We start from the raw sequence: 22,268 nt of genomic DNA on the forward strand, positions 1-22,268 counted from the left end.
TCAGCTTTCATCTTCACAAGGACATGCTGATCCTGAAAACCACCCACATATCAGATGTAGATTCAGACGGCTGATCCTATCTACTTTGCCCAGTTCCTGTATAATAATGTTGTATAATTAGCCTTCCCTCAATTCCGTACGTTCACCTGGGGCCACTCTTATTATTATCAATAATCGTATTAAAACATTGAATTACGGTTGTTGTTCACAAAATGCTTCCTCATCTATTTTTCATCTCAATCATGTAATATCTGAAATATCTATACCCTTCAATGCTGCCAAACCTCCCTTCCCTCAAGTCTCTGTAATATCTACAGTCTTGTAGTTTATTGTACTAATCTATGCCCTAAGCTAATTTGATTTGTCTGTTATACTCCATGCATTAAAATAAATACAGTTCAGATCATAATTCCTACTGGGTTGTTTATCCTGGTCACACCGGATATTTTTTTCTCAATTAGACTTAGTGACTTAGCCTCCACCTTTTCCTCAATGATTCCACCTGCTGACTTACTGCTATGATTCCTATACCCTGCCACACTAATATACACCCTCCTGAATAGCACTAGCAAATCTCACTGCAAGGATATTGGTGTCCTTCCAATTTAGGTGCAACTAGTCTTTCTTTTACAGGTCCCACCTGCCCTGGAAGAGATCCCAATGATCCAAGTATCTGAAGCCCTCCCTACAGCACCAGCTCTTTAGCACAAATCTATCTGTATTATCTTCCTACCTCTGGATTATCTTGCACATGACACAGGGTGAAATCCTTAGATTATAATGTTAGAGGCTCTGCTTTTTAACTTTATACATAATTCCCTAAATTCTCAACGCGGGACCTCATCTCTCCTCCTGCCTGCACCCTGAGTAACAATATGGACCACGGCCTCTCTCTCTGCTTGCTTTTTGTCAGAGTATCCTGTACACATTCAGAGACATCCTTCATCCTGGCACTAGAGAAGCAGCGCACCATCCTATTGTCTTGCTCACAGCCACAGAAATGCATGTCAGTGTCTCTGACTATAACGTACCCTATAACTACCACTTGCCTAAACTTTGACCTGTCCTACTGTACAACAGAGCCAGTTGTGGTGCCATTGATCTGGCTGCTGTTACCCCATCCCTCCCAACAATATCAAAACCATTGATGGTTGGTGGCACTGGCACAGTGATCCAAAAGGCCTGCTTCTGTACTGTATGAGTCTGTAATTTTCTTCTAAGTGTTGCTTGTTAGGACTACTTTGCTGTTATGCTCAGTGGCATGAAATTAGGATGGGTCCTTCGCTGGAATGTTGAACTCCAGTTGACAGCATGGGCATCAAACCAGCAGTGCATGAACTGTCTGCTCTCTTTGCTTTCAGCGGTCATTAGTACATACAGTACATTTACATTCAAGTTGATGTCACTGATGCCACAGATATGCACACAAATTAGTTACTCGAATTTGAACCAATTTGGAGCTCTGGGCAATTTTGATTTCATTTGAATTTTGGGCATAGACGAAAAGTGGTGGGGGTATTCAGATGGTTGTGGGGTAGGATTTATTCCAACATATTAGGTTACATCCATTTTTGTGTTTTAAACAGGCACTGCATTTCAGCCCAACATGACATTAGGGCTCACCAAAGATGGTGAAATTGAGGGTTACTGGTTTGCAAGCTATTTGTTGTGGGCCAGCCCTTTAAAATGAGTTAGAAAATAATTTGCAATTCTGAAAGTCTGGCGGAAGTGGCCAAAACATTTGTGTGTATTCTGTGGGAAAGTTCATCAGCAATGTTAAAGTAACCTCTTTGTAGAAGACACATAAGCTGCTAAGGAAATGGGGGGGGGGGGGGGGGACCGAGAAGGAGAGAAGACAAAAACATAGTGTAGTGGAGATAGTATTGGAATTGGGAAGAGGAGAGATTTAATGGCACAGGTATTGTTTACACCTAAACTATGGAGCTGTTTGTTTGGATTGAGTTCCACAACTGAGCTCCTTCACAGCACTGAGTTCAATGGCATCCGGTATCTTCAGTGTCTCCAGACCTTCACAGCATTGAGGAAGCTGTGGACTGAGCATATCAATGCAGTTGTACTTTGTTCTTTGCTTATGGAATGTCTCAGTGGAGATTTATAGAATAGAAAAATTAAAAAGCATATCAATATAAAGGTTTCACTTTGGAGGGCTGTGAGCGAGATCTATTCAAGGGTGAAACCATTGAAAAGAGCAAGTCTCTTTGCACTAGAGATTCACTTGGGCCAATAGAAAGAAGTTAGCTTCAAATGGAGTGGCCTTTTTTGGAAGTAGCCATTGTGAGAGTTAAATTAGAGAACTGAGGCTTCAGAAAGAAGAGGCTGCAGACTAAGGTGAGTTTCTGGTAGGTTTCTCTTTCTCCCTGTGTTATTGCACAGATAGAGCAGCAAGAATAGAACTCAGGGCAATGGTGTACTCATCACGCAAGATATGGGAAGTCAAGGCAACCTCCAGTGTCCCTGATGACTACACTTGCATCTGGCTGCAGCTCCTTGCATACTGCGCTAAGTAACTGGAGCTAGAGCTGGGTGACCTATAGATCATTTGGGAGAATAAGTTAATAGATGGGAGGCAGTCACACCTGAGTTGCAGGAGGCAGATAGCTGGATGTTTGCAAGGAGAGAGAAAGGGAATAGGCTGACTGTGCAGAGTTCCCCTGTACTTAGATAGAAACATAGAACACCTAACGGCACAATACAGGCCCTTTGGCCCACAGTGCTGTGCCGGACGTGTACTTACTTCAGAAATTACCTAGGGTTACCCATAGCCCTCTATTTTTCTAAGTGCCATGTAACTATCCAGGAGCCTCTTAAAAGATCCTATCATATCCGCCTCCACCACAGTCACTGGCAGCCCATTTCAGGCACTCACCACTCTCTGCATAAAAAAACTTAACCTTGACATCTGAACCTACTTCCAAGCACCTTAAAACTCTGCCCTCTCAAGTTAGCCATTTCATCCCTGGGAAGAAGCCTCTGACTATCCACATGATCAATGCCTCTCATCATCTTATAAACCTCTCTCAGGTACACCTCTCATCCTACTTGTTTCCCTCAATAGCAAATATATTGCTTTGGATTTTGTTTGGGGAAAGGTGGATGTCTTATAAAAACAAAACTAGAGCAACAAGGGGGAGAAGAGGAAAGACTGGTGAAAGGCGATTCAATAATTAGAGGAACAGACAGGAGACCCTGTGGATGTGAAAGATACTCCTGGATGGTATGTTGCCCTTCAAGTGCCAGGGCATCTCAGATCAAGCCCACAGCATTCTTAAAGGGGAGGGAGAGCAGCCAGAAGTCAATCTGCATATTGGTACCCAAGACATAGCTAGGAAAAAGGATATAGGGAGCCAGGAAGGAAGCTAAAAAGTAGAAACTCAGGGATAGTAATTTCAGGATTGCTGCCTTGCCATGCACCAGTGAGGGTAAGAAGAGGATAATATGGCAGGTGAATGTGTAGCTGAAGAATTGGCACAGCGGACAGGGTTTTAGGTTTGTTGATTATTGGGATCTCTTCTTGGAGAGGTATGACTTATTCAAAAGGGATAGGTTACACCTGAAGTTGAGTGAGAACAGTGTCCTGTTAGGTCAGATGAGGGGCAGTTGATGAAAAGGTAGATGCAGCATGTAAATAGACTGTGAGGATTGGGTGAAATGTGTCTATTTTTATGTCAGAACTATCAGAACAAGGGTGATGAACTTGGAGCATAGGTCAGTATATGGAACTACGATGTTGCGGCCATTGCAAAGATTTGGTTTGGATGGCTCCTGGATTTTCTGGGTTTTAGATGTTTTAAATGTTTCAAAAGGGATGTAAAGCAGGTAAGAGAGGTGGGGGAGTGGTATTGTTAACAGAGGTAGTATCACAGCTGCAGAAATGGAAGACATTGTGGAGGGAGCATCTGCTGAGTCAGTTAGAAATAGGGTGGAAGTTAGAAATAGGAAGGGAGCAATCACCATATTGGAAGTACCGTAGATGACCATAATAGCATAAGGAGCAGATTGGTAGGTAGATTTTGGAAGGGTGCAAAAATAACAAAGCTGTCATCAAGCGTGACTTTAACTTCCCTAATACTAACATTTGTTTGATACTAGAATTTGTTAGATGTTTCTAGGAAGGATTCCTGGTACAATATGTCGACAAGTTGACCAGAGGAGAGACCATGCCGAAAATGCTGGCAATCCAGAGTAAGACACACAAATGCTGGAGGAACTCAGCTGGTCAGACAGCATCTTTTGAGATGAATAAGCAGTTGTCATTTCGGGCTGAGACCCTTACTGGATCTAGTACAAGACAATGAGCCAGGTCAGGTGACAGATCACCTGGTGGGTGAGCTTTCAGAGACAGTCACCACAACTCCCTGACCCAGGAACTAGGGCGCGTAAACTTGCAATAGATGTTCTCGGAATTGCACAAAGGTAAAATGTGAGTTGTTTAGGGAGAAATTGCATGGGGTTCTAGATAAGTTTGTCCCATTGAAACAGGGAAATGATGGTAGAGTGAAAGAACCATGGTTGACAAGCGAAGAGGGATATTTAATCAAGAGGAAGAAGGAAGCACTCTTAAGGTTAAGGAAGCAAGGATTAGGCAGGACTTTTAACTGTTATAAGATAGCCAGGAAGGATTTTAAGAAGGGACTTAAGAGACATAAAAAGGCCTTGGTAAGTAGGAATAGGAAGAATTCCATGGCATTCTACATGTACTGTATGTGAACAGGAGGATGACTAGAGTGAGAGTTGGACCAATCAGGGATAAAAGTAAACATGTACCTGGAGTCAGAAAAGGTTGGGGAGGTCCTTAATGAATACTCTGCTTCAGTATTCACCAGTGAGGAAAGACCTTGACAAATGTGAGGTCAGCACATAACAGGCTGGATGCCTTATTTTAGTAAGGCATTTGACAAGGTACCACATGGTAGGCTTATTCAGAAAGTCAGAAAGTATGGGATCTAGGGAAGTTTGGCCAGGTGGATTCAGAATTGGCTTGTCTGCAGAAAGCAGAGGGTCGTGGTAGAGGGAGTACATTCAGATTGGAGGGTTGTGACTAGTGGTGTCCCACAAGGATCGGTTCTGGGACTTCTACTTTTCGTGATTTTTATTATCGACCTGGATGTGGTGGTAGAAGGGTGGGTTAGCAAGTTTGCAGATGACACAAACGTAGGTGGTGTTGTGGATAGTATAGAGGATTGTCGAAGATTACAGAGAGACATTGATAGGATGCAGAAGTGGGCTGAGAAGTGGCAGATGGAGTTCAACCCAGAGAAGTGTGAGGTGATACACTTTGGAAGGACAAACTCCAAGGCAGAGTACAAAGTAAATGGCAGGATACTTGGAAGTGTGGTGGAGCAGAGGGATCTGGGGGTACATGTCCACAGATCGCTGAAAGTTGCCTCACAGGTAGATAGGGTAGTTAAGAAAGCTTATGGAGTTAAGAAAACTTTCATAAGTCGAGGGATAGAGTTTAAGAGTTGCAGGGTAATGATGCAGCTCTATAAAACTCTGGTTAGGCCACACTTGGAGTTCTGTGCCCAGTTCTGGTCGCCTCACTATAGGAAGGATATGGAAGCATTGGAAAGGGTACAGAGGAAATTTACCAGGATGCTGCTTGGTTTAGAGAGTATGCATTATGATCAGAGATTAAGGGAGCTAGGACTTTAGTCCTTGGAGAGAAGGAGGATGAGAGAAGACATGATAGAGGTATACAAGATATTAAGAGGAATAGATAGAGTGGACAGCCAGCGCCTCTTCCCCAGGGCACCACTGCTCAATACAAGAGGACATGGCTTTAAGGTATGGGGTGGGAAGTTCAAGGGGAATATTTGAGGAAGGTTTTTTACTCAGAGAGTGGTTGGTGTGTGGAATGCACTGCCTGAGTCAGTGGTGGAGGCAGATACAATAGTGAAATTTAAGAGACTACTAGACAGGTATATGGAGGAATTTAAGGTGGGGGGTTATATGGGAGGCAGGGTTTAAGGGTCGGCACAACATTGTAGGCCGAAGGGCCTGTAATGTGCTGTACTATTCTATGTTCTATGTAATACATCAAGGTTGAGAAAGAGGATGTGTTGGAACTTTTGAAAAATGTTGTAATAAATACAGTACTTTGCAAAAGTTAATATATATATAAATCTGATAAACCTGATTCTGATATGGGTCTCTAATTGTGGACTGAGAGTGGGAAGGGGACAAAGGAGGGTGGGAATCATGGTTGAGAAAAGGGAAAGGGAGAAGGGAGGGGTAGGAAGCACCAGAGAGACATTCTGTAGTGATCAATAAACTGATTGTTTGGAATGAAATTACTTTGCCTGGTGTCTCTGGCTTGGGTGTGTCTGCACTGGCACCATTCCCTCACCAATCCTGGCTGTCCTTCTCTGCCACATGTCCCATATCCCTCCCACAACGCTACACCCTCGCATTCCCAACATCCTTTGCTCCTGCCAGATTTATAAACTCGCTCTCTGCTCCATGTTGACAAATAGAGTACTGTGCAAAGGTCTTAGGCACCCCAGCTATATATATGTGCCTATGACTTTTGCACAGTACTGTAAGCCCCCAAAACTGGATACAATATGGCCCAGGTTATTATGGAAAGTGAGGGAAGAGATTGCTGTGCTCCTGGTGATGATTTTTACATTCTCAATGACCACAGTAGGATGGCAAATATTATTCTTTTCTTCAAGAAAGGTAATAGGGATAATCCTGGAAATTATAGACCAGTGAGTCCTACATCAATCGTGGGCAAACTATTGGAGGGGGATTCTTAGAGACAGGATTTACGAGCATTTGGAGAAGCATGGTTTGATTAGCTATAGTCAGCATGACTTTGTGAGGGGCAGGTCGATTCTAGGAGCCTGACTGACTTTTTCCAAGGATGTGATAAAATCAAATTCATGAAGGTAGAGTGGTAGATGTAGTGTATATGGATTTTAGTAAGGTGCTCGACAAGGTTTCTCATGATGGGCTCATTCGGAAAGTCAGGTGGCATGGGATCCAGGGAAACTTGACTGTGTGGATATAGGATTGGCTTGCCCACAAAATCAGAGGACAATAGTAGATGGAGTGTATTCTGTCTGGCGCCTGTGACTAGTGGTGATGTATAGGAATCTACAGTGGATTCCGGTTAATTGGGACCATATTAAAACACTGCCAATATTAATTGTTTATTAGTATTGGAATAGTTATCGACAGAGTATATTGCCATATTCTTTTGATTGACTGGCTAATGTTTTTGGCTGGTGTCAAATCTTTTCATGGCACCTTGGCAAGGTTCTGAAGTTTAAAAAAAAAAATTTTTTTAAAAACAAAATGAACAAAAAAATCACTGATTTTTCAATTGGCATCTTTTGGCCCAAATGGATTACATAATACAAGCAGATACAATGGACACTACTTAAAAACTGTCCTCTGTAAGCTCAGTGTAGTGTCTAACAGCCACGCAAGTGCAGGTGAATGATACTAATTAGAAACTGTTCAGCAGTGGTCTCATGTCCCAGTTAAGTAGCATAGTATCCCAAATAAATAAATGGTATCCCAGCAATTTTTTCAATTAGCTTTTGTTCTTTAAGAGTTGTCCTAAATAAGCAACTGCCCTGACTAACGGATGGCCCAATTAATCGGAATCCACTTTATTTGGAAGCCCTGCTCTTTGTGATTTTTATAAATGACTTAGATGGAGAATAGAAGGGTGGGTTAGCAAGTTTGCAAGTGTCATAAAGTTGGTGATGTTGTGGATAGTGTAGAAAGTTGTTGTAGAACTTTAACAGGATGCAGAGATGGGCAGAGAAGTAGGAATTAGAGTTCAATTCAGAAAAGGGTGACGTGATACAAAGTTAATGGCAGGATTCTTAGCAGTTTAGAAGAACAGAGGGATCTTGGGATCCACATTATAGATCCCTCAAAGTTGTCACACAAGTTGTTAAGGTGGTTATGAAGATGCATGGTGTGTTGGTCTCCATTCGTTGAAGATGGACTTCAAGAACTGAGAGGTAATGTTACAGCTTTAAATTCTGGTTAGACCACACTTTCAGGTAATGTGTTCAGATTGGATAGGTGTATGTGGAAGCTTTAGAGAGCATACAGAGGAGACTTACCAGGACGCTGCCTGGATTAGAGAGCGTGGTTTATGAATATAGGCCGAATGAGCTGCAGCTTCCCTCTTTGCAGCAAAGGAGGATACGAGGAGACTTGATAGAGGCGTATAAGATTATAAGAGACATGGACAGAATGGATAGCCAGCACCTTTTCTCTAGGACGGTGATAGCTATTATGAGAGGACATGCTTTTAAGGTGATTGGAGGGAAGTATAGGGAGGATGACAGAAGTAGGTTTTTACAAAGAGTTGTTGATGGAAACACTGGTGGTGGTGGGGGTAGAGGCAGATGCATTGGGGGCATTTAAGAGACTTAGATAGGCCCTTGGAAGAAAAAAAAATGGAGGGCTGTGAGGGAAGGAAAGGTTAAATTAATCTTGGAATGAATTAAAAGGTCATAGAAACATAGAAAACCTACAGCACAATACAGGCCCTTCGTCCCACAAAGTTGTGCGAACATGTCCCTACCTTAGAAATTACTAGGCTGACTCATAGCCCTCTATTTTTCTAAACTCCGTGTACCTATCTAAAAGTTTCTTAACAGACCCTATCATATCCGCCTCCACCACTGTTGCCAGCAGCCCATTCCACGCACTCACCACTCTCTGAGTAAAAAACTTACCCCGTCATCTCCTCTGTACCTACTTCCAAGCACCTTAAACCTGTGTCCTTTTGTGGCAGCCACTTCAGCCCTGGGAAAAAGCCTCTGCCTATCCACACGATCAATGCCTCTCATCATCTTATACACCTCTATCAGGTCATCTCTCATCCTCCATCGCTCAAGGAGAAAAGGCTGTGTTCACTCAACCTATTCTCATAAGGCATGCTCCCCAATCCAGGCAACATCCTTGTAAATCTCCTCTGCACAACATTGTGGGCCAATAAGTGATGTACTGTTCTATATTCTATTTATGTTCTATGATCTAAAGTCCCAACCATGTTCTTTAATTCATAGGATTCACTACTTTATGCATGATGTAATCCATATGTTGAGATTTAATTATGAGGTTTGTAAGGAGCAATTCCTTTCATCTAATTTCTATTGGTAATAACTTAATATGTGGTTAATGATAGAGGAGGAAAATGATGGCAAAATGTGTCAGCATTAGAGTGAATCATCATCTGTTCCAATTTTCTGACGGGTAGAACATCATCAAGTAATGGATGCAAATACTAAAATAATTGCTGAGCATTGCATATAATGTGTGATTTCACATAAAAATTATGTGCAGTTTTTTTTCTAATTAATGTTCTAAGTTTTAGCAGTTTGTAATAGTATGTAATATGAGAAAGACTGAGTCCTTACATCTTTTATGATTTCATGTTTCAAAAGTTATATTTTATACTAAGTTTACTGATATTTTTGTGGCAGGAAAACCAGGCTCAACTGGCATGAAAGGAATCAAAGGATCACGAGGACCCCGAGGTTCAAATGGTTTTAGAGGGATAAAAGGTTTGTGTTTATTATTTTTTCCCTTGATGAGCAATTGTAACAAAATTGCTGCATGGTGGAATTCACTTTGGTCAGCAGCATTCAATGTTCACAAATGTTCTAGGTGTGGTTACTTCTGCACATTCAGTTCCATTATTTACACATTTATTTGTTAACGACCAGAAACAAATTTCTCCCCATATGCATTTTAGGTTACTTAAGATAATTTTAAAGAAGTTACTAGTTAATAAGCATTAATATGCAGATCAATAATTAATATTTTCCTTTATTATATTTAACCTTGTTACTTTTATTTTAATTTTTAAATTTGTCATTTAAAGTACATTCTATCTGATACAGAATTGCCTCACTGAAATACAATGTATATCTATAGAATCAACCTTACTAAATGAAATGAACTATCCTCCAAAGACCTTGGAGATAAACACTGTCCTGGCCTACAGGTGATGCCTTGGTTTAATTAATTTCAATTAGAGTACTGCAGTTAGTTCAGTTCCATTTCTAGCATAGGACAGAATTAAACTTGACTACATCTATCCATCATCAAATGGCCTACTTAGACTTCAAAAGTGTTAGTTTGAGAGAGGCACTGTTAAAACTGCTCTGCTAAAATAGACAGGAGAAGGAGAATGGAAAAAAAAGTAACATGTCTGCTAGGGGTGTTGACTTCTGACAAAGGCTTGAAGAATAACAGGGTCCTCAAATTGTATTACAAGAAATAAGCCCTTCATCTGACCTCCATGCTATCACTTAATCTCATTTACCTGTATTATGTCTGTAACTTCTTATGCTTTGGCAGTTCAAGTACTTGTCCAGATATTTCTTAAATATCGTGAAAGAATCTGCCTCAGCCATCTCTTCAGGCAGTGCATTCCAAATTCTAATCATCCTGTGTGAATTTCACTTCAAACCTATACCTTCATGTCTTTGACTCCCTACCATGTCTGTACCAGGTGATCCTCAGTTTAAGGGAACAAGGAAAGCAAACTCAGCCTATCCAGCCTCTCCTTATATGCAAACTCCCATCTAGACAATATCCTGGGGTATCTCCTCTATACCCCCACCAGCACAACAACATCCTTCCTATAATCTTGTGGTTAAAAATGCACACATTACCAATTGTGTGGTCTGACCAATTTTTAATAAAGTTGTAACATGATATCCCAGCACTTATATTCTGTCACAGCCAGTGGAGATAAGCATCACACTAGCTCCCCTTTTCACCACCTTAACTATCTGTGCTGCTCTTTTAGAGACCAATAGACTTGTACCCAAAGTCCCTCTGTTCATTCGCTCTCCTTATCACCCTGGTATTTACTGTGCACTGGATATTTAAATTCCTTAATGTTATTATTTCAGAGGACCTGTCTTGCACCCAGCACATAACTGCAATTACGAAGAAAGCATGGCAGCACCTCTACTTCCTTAGCAGTTTGCAGAGATTTGGCATGACATCTAAAACTCTGACAAATTTCTGTAGATGTGTAGTGGAGAATACAGCCTGGTATGGAAACCGCAATGTCCTTTAATGGAAAATCCTACAAAAAGTAGTGAATATGGCCTAGTCCACCACAGGTAAAGCCCTCACCACCATTCTGCACAACTACATGAAACGTTGTCGTAAGAAAGCAGTATTCATCATCAAGGATCCCCACCACCCAGGACATGCTCTCTTCTCACTGTTGCCATCAGGAAGAAGGTACAAGAGCTTCAAGTCTCACACCACCAGGTTCAGGAACAGTTATTAACTTTCAACCATCAGGCTCTTGAACCAAAGGATTCATTCAACTTCATAGCCCCATCATTGAGATGTTCCCACAACCTATGGACTCACTTTCAAGGACTCTTCATCTCATGTTCAGATTTTTATTGCTTACTTATTTATTAATATTCTTTCTTTCCTTTTTTATTTGCACTGATTATTGTCTTTTGCACAATAGTTGAATGCCCAAGTTGGTGCAGTGTTTCATTGATTCTATTATGAATTGATTGAGTATGCCCAAAAGAAAATGAATCTCAGGGTTGTATATGGTAACATATATGTACTTTGATAATAAATTTATTTGAACTTTGATGATTCAGAAAGATAGGAAGATAATTTAAAAGAACGCAAGCCCTCCACTGGAAAATGGATAGAACAAGAGAGTTGACAAAAATTTGGCAGACGAGAGAAATCTGAAGTTATCCACATTGGACAAATAAAACAACAGCAGAATATTGTTAAATACAGAAAGGTAGAGAAGCACAGCTATTTCTCACAACTACCTGGACTATTCCTCTTCCCACCCTGTCTCTTGCAAAAATGCCATCCTCTTCTCACAATTCCTCCATCTCCGCCACATCTGCTCTCAGGATGAGGCTTTTCATTCCAAGACAAAGGAGATGTCTTCCTTTTTTAAAGAAAGGGGCTTCCTGTCCTCCACCATCAACTCTGCTCTCAAACACATCTCTCCAATTTCACGCACATCTGCTGTCACCCCATCCTCCTGCCACCCCACTAGGGATAGGGTTCCCCTTGTCCTCACCTACCACCCCACCAGCTTGATATTCCATCTGGGTAGCTTCCAACCTGATGGCATGAACATTGATTTCTCTCACTTCTGTTAATGCCCCTCTTCCCCTTCTACCCCATCCCATATCTATTTATTTATTTATTTATTTGTTTGTTTGTTTATTTTTTTTTCTTTTTCTCTTTTTTCTCTCTGTCCCTCTCACAGTCACTCCTTGCCCGCTCTCCATCTCCCCCTGGTGCTCCCCTCCCCCTTTCTTTCTCCCTAGGCCTCCTGTCCCATGATCCTCTCCCTTCTCCAGCTATGTATCCATTTTGCCAATCAACTTTCCAGCTCTTAGATTCATCCCTCCCCCTCCAGTCTTCTCCTATCATTTCAGATCTCTCCTCCCCCTCCCACTTCTAAATCTCTTACTATCTCTTCTTTCAGTTAGTCCTGATGAAGGGTCTCGGCCTGAAACGTCGACTGTACTTCTTCCTATAGATGCTGCCTGGTCTGCTGCATTCCATCAGCATTTTGTGTGTGTTGCTTGAATTTCCAGCATCTGCAGATTTCCTCATGTAAGGTAGAGAAGCATCTGGGTGTCGAAATACAGAAAGTTAGCATGCAGATACAGCAAGTATTAAGGAAGTCAAATACAATGTTTCTCTCTGTTGGGGAGTACAAAAATGGAAAAAGCTTGCTACAACTCTGGTTTTGGCAACACCATGCCTGGAATATTATTTGCAGCTTTGAATTGAAGTGGCATATATTTTCACTGAAAATTCGTTAGGTTGATTACTAGAATGGAAAATATTGCTTTATGAGCAAAGACGACACAGGTTGAGCCTATACTCATCAATCTTAAAAAAAAGCATTGTGCCCTCACTGAAGTTATACGTACAAGAAGCTGAAAGTCAAAATACTGCAAATAATGCCTATTTATTAATTAATTATCATTTCTTTCTTTTTGCTTTTGCACAGTTTGTGGTGTTGTTGAGTGAATGAAGTCACCAGAGAAAATTACTGGTAGATACAAAGCAGCTTCTTTATTCGACCAAGTATGGTAGAGCAGGCATCATATGGAGACGCTTTCGGTGGAAAGGTCTCGCTGGCCCAATGTGGGGCTCGATATTTTATGTGCCAAGCATCAAAGGACAACTCCTGCATACAACATTCACACTGGCTGATTCCCCACCACAGATATCCAAATGAATTTTAATCAGCATTGGGATTCACAGCTTTTAGGAACCTAATGTTCAGAGCTGCACTCCAAATGAAATGCACAATACATCTTCAGATGTGAAGACTGGTAGCCAAAGTGAATTGCTAAATGTATATATCCTAAACCCAAAAATCACTAACCATCCTTCCTCTTGGCCCTCCTGGACAAAAATAAATTTGTGTTAGGAAAGGCCAACCTAAAGGAGAATCTACTCAAATAGGATAGCAAAAATGCCCTCCTCAGAATCCCCCCGCCCCCAGTTATTTTGTGTGCCTCTACATCTACCCTATCATCCCTAATTGCAGCTACAAAATGCTAAGCAGTGAGATTACTCCGGAAATTTGAACAACAGTCTTTAGAAATTCAGCTTTGTTGGTATTCCTGTTGGCTCTTCCCCTGCTGGCTGATTGCAGCTTAATCACATTCTTTGTTTTCACACCTTCATTTTCTGGTGGCTAAAACTCTTTCCAAGGGCACCGGCAAGGTAAGTGCATGAGCCTCACAGGCCCTCTCATCGATGTACAGGAAGGGGTTGAGGGTAGTCTCCATTTGAATGACTGCAAGGACCTCTCCCCAGTGGCATCCCCTTCCAAACTGTCCAGATGATCGCTGGCCAGCCGTTGAAAGGGCTCAGCTCATTTGTATTCATTCCGCATTCAGGCTGGGGGTGACTGCTTTCAGAAACCGTGTGCAATCTTTCTCAGTCTGAAATGCCATCGAATTTGTGGAACTTGCTGTCTCTGTTTTAACTTAAATCTCTCCTCGTCTATTTTCCCCAATATCTTTTCTGTTCTATGCTATTCAACTAATCAGCTACATTCAGCAAGCAGCCTTCATTGCAGAGTACCATCACCATCACACTTTACCATGCTAGTCATGCTCTCAGTGTCTTCTGCCTTTGCATTTCCTGTGGGTATGTTTTTATCAGCGGTGGTCAGGTCTGGTGTGGCCAGCTGGTGTTCATCTCTCATGTTCTCTGTAATTACATAGTTACTGATCCCCTGCTCTGTCTGTGGGAGCAACTAGAAGGTGAGTTGCTTCTAGTTTCACCTGAGTCCAGTGTTTCCAGTGGCTGCCTCGCCGAATCTGCGCACAGACACAAGTGTCACTTGTCGAAAGTACCATCTGTGGTCTATATATCTGGGAGCAAACCCTGTCCTTTCAGGTAGCACCCTCTCCATGACATGGCCACCCAGCTGTGGAAAGACTATCTCCTTTCCCTCTGGCTCTCTCTGATCAGCAATGTGCTGCTGTTGTTTTGCTTGGTCCTTGAACACTTTTAAGTTGGTTACAAAAGCCTTTAACATGCTATGCCATTCTATCCTGTAAGTCTCAGGCTCTCCACAACCGTTACCCCATAATGGAGTCACATTGCTTGCTCCATCAATAATCTGTAGGGGCTGAAACACAGCGTGCAGTTTAGGGTTACCCACAATCTCATCAGGATTCCTGGTAACACACCAAACCATGTCTTTCCCATCTCAGCCATAGCTTTGGCTAATGTGCTCTTGATTGTTCAGTTGAGCCTTTCTACCATTCCTGAACTCTGAGCATGGTAGGCTATGTGGAACTGTTGTGGAATCCCTGACAGTGGGCATATTTTCTTCATCACCCACCAGGTGAAGTGATCCATAATTCTGGGACTGGACAAGAATTACCCCAAGCTACTGTGGGAGGCGAGGGAGGAGATTGCTGAGCCTCTGTTGATGATCTTTGCATCATCAATGGGGACAGGAGAGGTTCCGGAGGATTGGAGGGTTGTGGATGTTGTTCCCTTATTCAAGAACAGGAGTAGAGATAGCCCAGGAAATTATAGACCAGTGAGTCTTACTTCAGTAGTTGGTAAGTTGATGGAGAAGATCCTGAGAGATAGGATTTATGAACATTTGGAGAGGCATAATATGATTAGGAATAGTCAGCATGGCCTTGTCAAAGGCAGGTCGTGCCTTATGAGCCTGATTGAATTTTTTGAGGATGTGATTAAAAACATTGATGAAGGTAGAGCACAGTAGATGTAGTGTATATGGATTTCAGCAAGGCATTTGATAAGGTACCCCATGCAAGGCTTATTGAGAAAGTAAGGAGGCATGGGATCCAAGGGGTCATTGCTTTGTGGATCCAGAACTGGCTTTCTCACAGAAGGAAAAGAGTGGTTGTAGACAGGTCATATTCTGCATGGAGGTCGGTGACAAATGGTGTGCCTCAGGGATCTGTTCTGGCACCCCTACTCTTTGTGATTTTTATAAATGACCTGGGTGAAGAAGCGGAGGGATGGGTTAGTAAATTTGCTTGTGTCAAAAACATTAGGGGTGTTGTGAATATTGTGGAGAGCCATCAGAGGTTACAGCGGGGCATTGATAGGATGCAAACCTGGGCTGAAAAGTGGCATATGGAGTTCAACCCAGATAAGTGTGAGATGGTTCATTTTGGTAGGTCAAATATGATGGCAGAATATAGTATTAGTGGTGAGACTCTTGGCAGTGTGGACGGTCAGAGGGATCTTGGGGTCCGAGTCCATAGGACGCTCAAAGCTGCTATGCAGGTTGACTCTGTGGTTAAGAAGGCATATGGTGTATTGATCTTCATCAATTGTGGGATTGAGTTTAAGAGCCGAGAGGTAATGTTGCAGTTATATAGGACCTGGTCAGACCCCACTTGGAGTATTGTGCTCAGTTCTGGTCGCCTCACTACAGGAAGGATGTGGAAACCATAGAGAGGGTGCAGAGGAGATTTACAAGGATGTTGCCTGGATTGGGGAGCATGCCTTATGGGAATAGGTTGAGTGAATTCGGCCTTTTTTCCTTGGAGTGACAGAGGATGAGAGGTGACCTGATAGAGGTGTATAAGATGATGAGAGGCATTGATTGTGTGGATAGTCAGAGGCTTTCTCAAGGCTTTCTCAGGGTTCTCAACCTGACATTGCTTGATCTCAATAGGTGCCATCCTGAGAGATATATCTGGGTGAAACCTCTCCCTGAAATATCTCCACATTAATTTCCACACTATGCAAAATATAAAAGATGGGTACCAGCTAAACAACACATACTTTAAACCGTAGAGTATGTACCCTGTAAGCCACCATTTTTGAGGACCTGAACTCATGATGCCTGCTGTTATCCTTTGTATCACACTCACAAAATATGTACGCTGAAATGCAGCTCCCAGAATGAGTATACACAGCCCACTCTGGCATCCTAAACTGTCGGTAACCAGCCTTCACATCTGGTGGCTCCGTCTCACATTTGCAAGCTTCAATTCAGTATCTTTAAAATGCCGTTCAAACTTATTTTGTGGAATGACAAACAGCTGAGCCAGTGTCCTACTCAGTCCTGTGTCACTCATTAATATCAGATTTTTCATGAACAGCATGCAGAATCGTACTCTTCTTGAATCTGCAAGTTGACTTTTTAATATTTATCTCTTCCCTGTGTAGTCCATTTATTTTTGTCTGCTCAACATGCTCTTTGTATGTGCCCTACTTTGTTGTATTTTCTGCAAGTTTCACCTTTAAGCCTGTATTAATCTGGTGTACGTGAGCCCCTGCCACAATGGTAACACAATTTGTTCAACCAGGCAAGTTTCTGTTTAGACATTGAAATTTTGTTCACATTCACGTTTATTCCTGACTGCAACTCATTTGAGTCTCTGTCTGCTGTTTCCATTGATACAGTAATTTCAACTGTGCTTTGAAATGTAAGTTGTGCTTCAATTGGGAACCGTTTATGAATGCTTTCTTTTGCAAGACTCCACAAATTAAATGATCTCTCAGTGCATTGTTAAGCCTACCATTGAATTGACAATGCTTGGGCAATTTGTTCAATTCAGCCACATAAACTGAAATGCACTTCCCTTTTGATTCTGCTTATGAAAACAATGGTTTTGGTTCTAAATGTTCCTGCATTACATTCACGATATCAGCAAAGCTCTTTTGGCTAGTTTGGTTGAAGCAGTCAAACTGTATACTTTTCCACTCATTGCACTCAGCAACACTGGTACTTGCTTTTCATTGGCTACTTCAGTTGCTTCAAAATACTGCTCAATTTGTTCAGTATACATCATCCATTTATGTGTTGTGCTATCAAACACTCCTATCTTTCTAATGGTGCCAGCCATTTCTGCTTTTTAAAAACTTATCATTATCACCCAGTACTCACTCTTTATGAACCCATGGCCATACTCATTGCTTGTTAATTTTATCCGTTGTTTGCCTTTTTATTAACTCAAATGTCTCTCTCCACTTCTGAAGAAAAATGTGCTGCACTTCAATAGGTATGTCTTTGTCTTGGGATTGTTTAAAACCTTAATCAAACAACATATTTACAACATTACTCCAATATTACTGAAATATTAAATTCACCACCACATGTTCTTCTCATTACTACCATCAGGGTGGAGGTACAGAAGCCTGAAGACTCACACTTAACGTCAGATTCTTTGAATGGTCCATTAACTGATGAACAGTATCTTACTATTCCTCTTCTGCATTATTTACTTATTCTTTTGTATCATATTATGATTGTTATGTTTTGCACAGTATTGCCGACACAAAACAACAAATAATAAACCTGATTCTGAAGTATTCATTTAAGATATTACCCACATTCCTTGGTGTATTTTTATTACAATCAATTTAAGCACCTTGAAAGCACACAGGTAATCTCTATTTGACTAATTATGTGACTTCTAAAACCAGTTGGCCGCACCAGTGATGATTTGGTGTGCCATATTAAAGGGGGTGAATACTTAAGCAATCAATTATTTTGTGTTTTATATTTGTAATTAATTTAGATCACTTTGTGGAGATCTGTTTTCACTTTGACACAAAAGAGTTTTTTCTGATGATCAGTGTCAAAAAAGCCAAATTAATTCAATGTTGTAAAATAATAAAACATGAAAACTTCTGAGGGGGGTGTGAATACTTTTTATAGGCACTGTATCTACATATTGGCTGAAAATAATTCTTCTGGATGTACTTTACAAAGCCTTTCAATGCACTCTAAGGGATTCTAAGTCAGTATTATATTGGGAAAGTTAACATTTGTCACTCTTACAATTCTCTATGTTTTGTCAGAAGTCAGAATATATATGAAAAACATAATCTTGTGCTACCACCAAAGAATAATTACAGCTTTTCATGTTTTTCATTTACAAACCTGAGTAAGAAGAAACTTTCCAACTATAGTACATTATATATTAAAAATCAGATATTTCACCTTCTGTTTTTTCATTAATTCCAGCTGTAACGATTAATACCAGAAATTCCCAATCCATATTAACAATAAGGAGTATTTATGATTATCTATAAATATAAATTGATCATTTGAATTCATAAATATATCTACAAGAATGAGTAGTTCCCTTTAATAAATCATATTGACCTTAGGAAAGCCATGTTGAGCCATAACATAGAACATACTGTAGAATAGTACAGTACAGTCTGGGCCTTTTAGCTCACAATATTGTGCTGACATAGATACACCTAAATGATTAATCTATCCCTTCACTCCTACACAGACCATAACCCTCCATTTTCTTAATTGTCCTTAGGAACTTAAAAAATAGAAGCAGGACTTAGGACTTTGATACTCATGCCTACTCCACTATTCACCAGGATTATTACTGATATTTTATCTTTAACCAATGTTCCTTGATCCCCTTAATATACAAGTATAATTTACTGTCTTGAAATAGCAGCTGAGCCTCCTTCGTACCCCCTTATGATCTCTGTACAGAGTGACCAATCCATGATTCTGAGGTTCTGATCTCCACTTCGGGGTGCCACCACCAAGGGAAACATTTTTCCCTCTCAGACAATACAAACATTTTGTATCTTCAGTGAAATTTCTTCTCATATGTACTGATTAGAAAACAGGTTCAGCTTGTTTAATCTCTTCTCATATAACAGATTTATAATCTCAGGAATCACTTGGGTGAACCTTCGCTTCACGCCGTCAATTGCAATTATTTTCTACTTTAGGCATGGAAACCAGACTGGCAGTCTTTCAGATTTGATCACTTTCCATGATCTGTTTCTTTTGCATTTTAACATTTTTAAGCAAAAGCAAAAGCCTTTAGAAACCAAGTTTGAGCTTTTAAAGAGCTATTTTACTTTGATTTACTTGTTTTCAATTGCAGGGCAGAAAGGAGCTCGAGGACCAAGGGGCATGATGGGACTCAAGGGGATTCGTGGACGCCGGGGCTTTCAGGGCAGAAGAGGTATACTACTGAATGTCTGATTATTCTCACATTTTTACTGTTGGTTTTATCATGAGTAATAACCATTAAATAATTGACAGGTGTCAGTCCAAGTGGAACTCAGAAGATGTCAGCACCTTCAGGAGGAAGTTAAACATAACTGGTTAACAAACCTATTATTAGATACCATATTGATCCCATAGTAAAGACAATGTTAGCTCTCTGTTTATATAGGCTAGGAGAAGTGTAGCCTTATCTGGGGAGAAGGATGTCTGGAACAGATTAAAACTGCCACTGACAATAATTTATGTGACTGAGTAGTCTGTACATGGAAGTGTAAGTCGTGACAGATAATAAATAATGAAGAAATATTTGATAAAATGGAGTTTCCTCTTCTTCTGTCACTCAGGTGAAAGGTTTGGAGAGCTTGGTGTAAACAATTCCACTGTTACTTCAGGGTATAAAAGAATATTAAGTGGATACTTTTGGAAATTACTCATGTATGTACATGGCACAAAGATAGAAAGGGAACAGCAACAGTTTGGCAGTGAAGAGCTACACTCATCCCATGAGTTTTATGATTCTAATACTGCAATAGATTTTCTCTTTCCCATGGTTCCTTCTGGTTCAGTAGAGGGTTAAAATTCTGATGAACTTTCATTGATCAAAAATGTTAGCCATGTTTCTCTCTCCACAGTACCTTTGTATTTCCATTATCTGTTTTTGTCTCAGATTTACACCATCTGCACATTTTATTTTTGCTTTTCAATTTTGCAGTCAATTTCTTATACTTGTTCGTGACCCCTATCCCCCAGCATCTTTTTTCTTTCCTTATAGAACTTAACTTTGAGGGTTGGAGTCAGTTGGAGATATTTTGAATATAACATAACGACAATTAAGCCACAAATTTCGCAAGATAATTTACTTACCTTCAGAAAATGTATATTTTTAATATCTTTCTGAATATATTTTATTAATAACTTTTCCAATTTTTGATTTTAGGTCTCAGGGGTAATCCAGGTACTAATGGACTTCCAGGTCCTAAGGGAAATGCAGGTGTTCCTGGGCAATGTCCAGCTGACTGCCGTAGCATGAAAGGAGATAAAGGACAAAAAGGACAAACAGGACTCCATGGTCAAAAGGGAGATGTGGGTGAAATTGGCTTGATTGGGCAACCTGGCCTCAAAGGTGAACCAGGAAGCACTGGACTGAAAGGAGACAAAGGTGTTCAAGGAGTGAAAGGCAACCAAGGGAATCCAGGTATTTGTGACTGTGAGGATGGAGAGAAAGGTGAACGCGGCAATCTTGGACCAATTGGACCTAGAGGAAGCAAAGGAGATCAAGGGCCAATGGGTGAGAAGGGAGATGCTGGTGAAAAAGGAGTCAAAGGTGAGCAGGGTAAAGAGGGTGAAGAGGGACCTCCCGGCCCATGTAGTCCTACCATCCAGTCAGCTTTCTCTGCTGGGCGAAGTGCTGAAGATGGTTTACCGAATCCATTTTTCCCAATACCATTCACTGTAATCTTCTACAACAACCAGGGCCATTTCAATCCTGGAGTTGGAGTTTACATAGCCCCAGTTAATGGAACATACATATTTAGTTATCATTTGTCAATACTGACAAATCCTGTTAAACTGGGACTATTTAAAAATCGTAAGTTAATTATCAAAACAGCTAACAGAGTTACCCAGGATCAAGCATCCCAAACTGTGATAATACATCTTGTTGCAGGGGACAAGATATGGTTACAAGTGAAGGATTCTAGTTTCAATGGCATGCATGCAGATCAGGATACTGACAGCACGTTCAGCGGTTTTCTCCTTTATCCTGATTCCTGTTTTTCATTAATTTCCAGGGGGGGATCTGCAGGTATTTTTGATGATCCTTCAGATTATTACAATCCCTATTTTAATGATGAAGCCCCAACACCTCCCGTAGATGATGGCTCAGGTTCTGGTTACTATTCTAATTCAGCTATTGATTCAGTTGAGCCCAGTCCTCCTAATGCCAGTGAAGCCCCATCATAGAGGCAAAAATACCTTAAACCCACATAATCCAAAGTGAAAACTCACACTCAGCAACTTCAAGCCTGTAATGACTATTTGCAGTCTTATTTTCAGCTATAATCACCAATTAGGTAAACTAGTTCACAAAGGAAGCAACCAAAATATTGATTTAAGTACGCTGTAAAATCATGAGCCAAGACTTGTAGCATTTTCATTATGCTATCCTGAAAACAGACCATTATTGGCATTTGCTAACTAGGAATGAAAACAGCAGCTCTTTCTTTTCCCTCTGAATCCTGGCAAGTTTAATTTTTCTTTCATGGTTGTAAATGTATGAATCTAAAGGCAGTCACATTTCAGGTATGTTGACTGATGCCTTAATGGTCGGTTCCCTTTTATGATTACACTCACATACTACTTTCTGGGCATTTTCATCACTAACTGTATATGCTTAGCTGTTGGATGAAGGTATCAGTGGGTGAAAATCATAAACTCTGGATCAAATGCTCCATCAAACTGTACCATCTGCAACATGAGGTAGGAAGTCTGGTTCAGACACTACTCAGCCTACCTGGGACATGTTTCTTTAAGAAAATGTACCGATTAGAATAAAATTCTGAAAATACATGTTTGTGTCATTGTATTTTCTTGCAGATAAACTAAAACCATTTTTCATTTGTTAACCATATTTAATCTGAAACTTGCAGTGTCATCTGATGAAGGGTGAATATATTCACATCAAATTCCACTGTCCAGTTCAAATTCATACTCCTCCCTTCTCTATTCTAATGGAATA

The 22,268-nt window shown here is 40.8% G+C and overlaps 1 protein-coding gene across 1 annotated transcript in view; it reads left to right on the plus strand.

Annotated features, from left to right (window-relative positions):
- Positions 1–22,066, plus strand: part of LOC140725366 (uncharacterized) — a 40,583-nt gene extending 18,517 nt beyond the window's left edge. The window contains exons 4-6 of the mRNA XM_073040765.1: positions 9,477–9,557; positions 19,407–19,487; positions 20,469–22,066. Coding sequence (XP_072896866.1) covers positions 9,477–9,557; positions 19,407–19,487; positions 20,469–21,493 — 1,187 coding nt within the window. The 3' untranslated portion in view covers positions 21,494–22,066. The remainder of the gene's footprint in view (positions 1–9,476; positions 9,558–19,406; positions 19,488–20,468) is intronic.
- The last annotated feature ends 202 nt before the right edge of the window (positions 22,067–22,268 follow it).

The sequence above is a fragment of the Hemitrygon akajei genome, chromosome 3 (genome assembly GCF_048418815.1).
Source record: "Hemitrygon akajei chromosome 3, sHemAka1.3, whole genome shotgun sequence".
In the NCBI taxonomy this organism is placed as follows: domain Eukaryota; kingdom Metazoa; phylum Chordata; class Chondrichthyes; order Myliobatiformes; family Dasyatidae; genus Hemitrygon; species Hemitrygon akajei.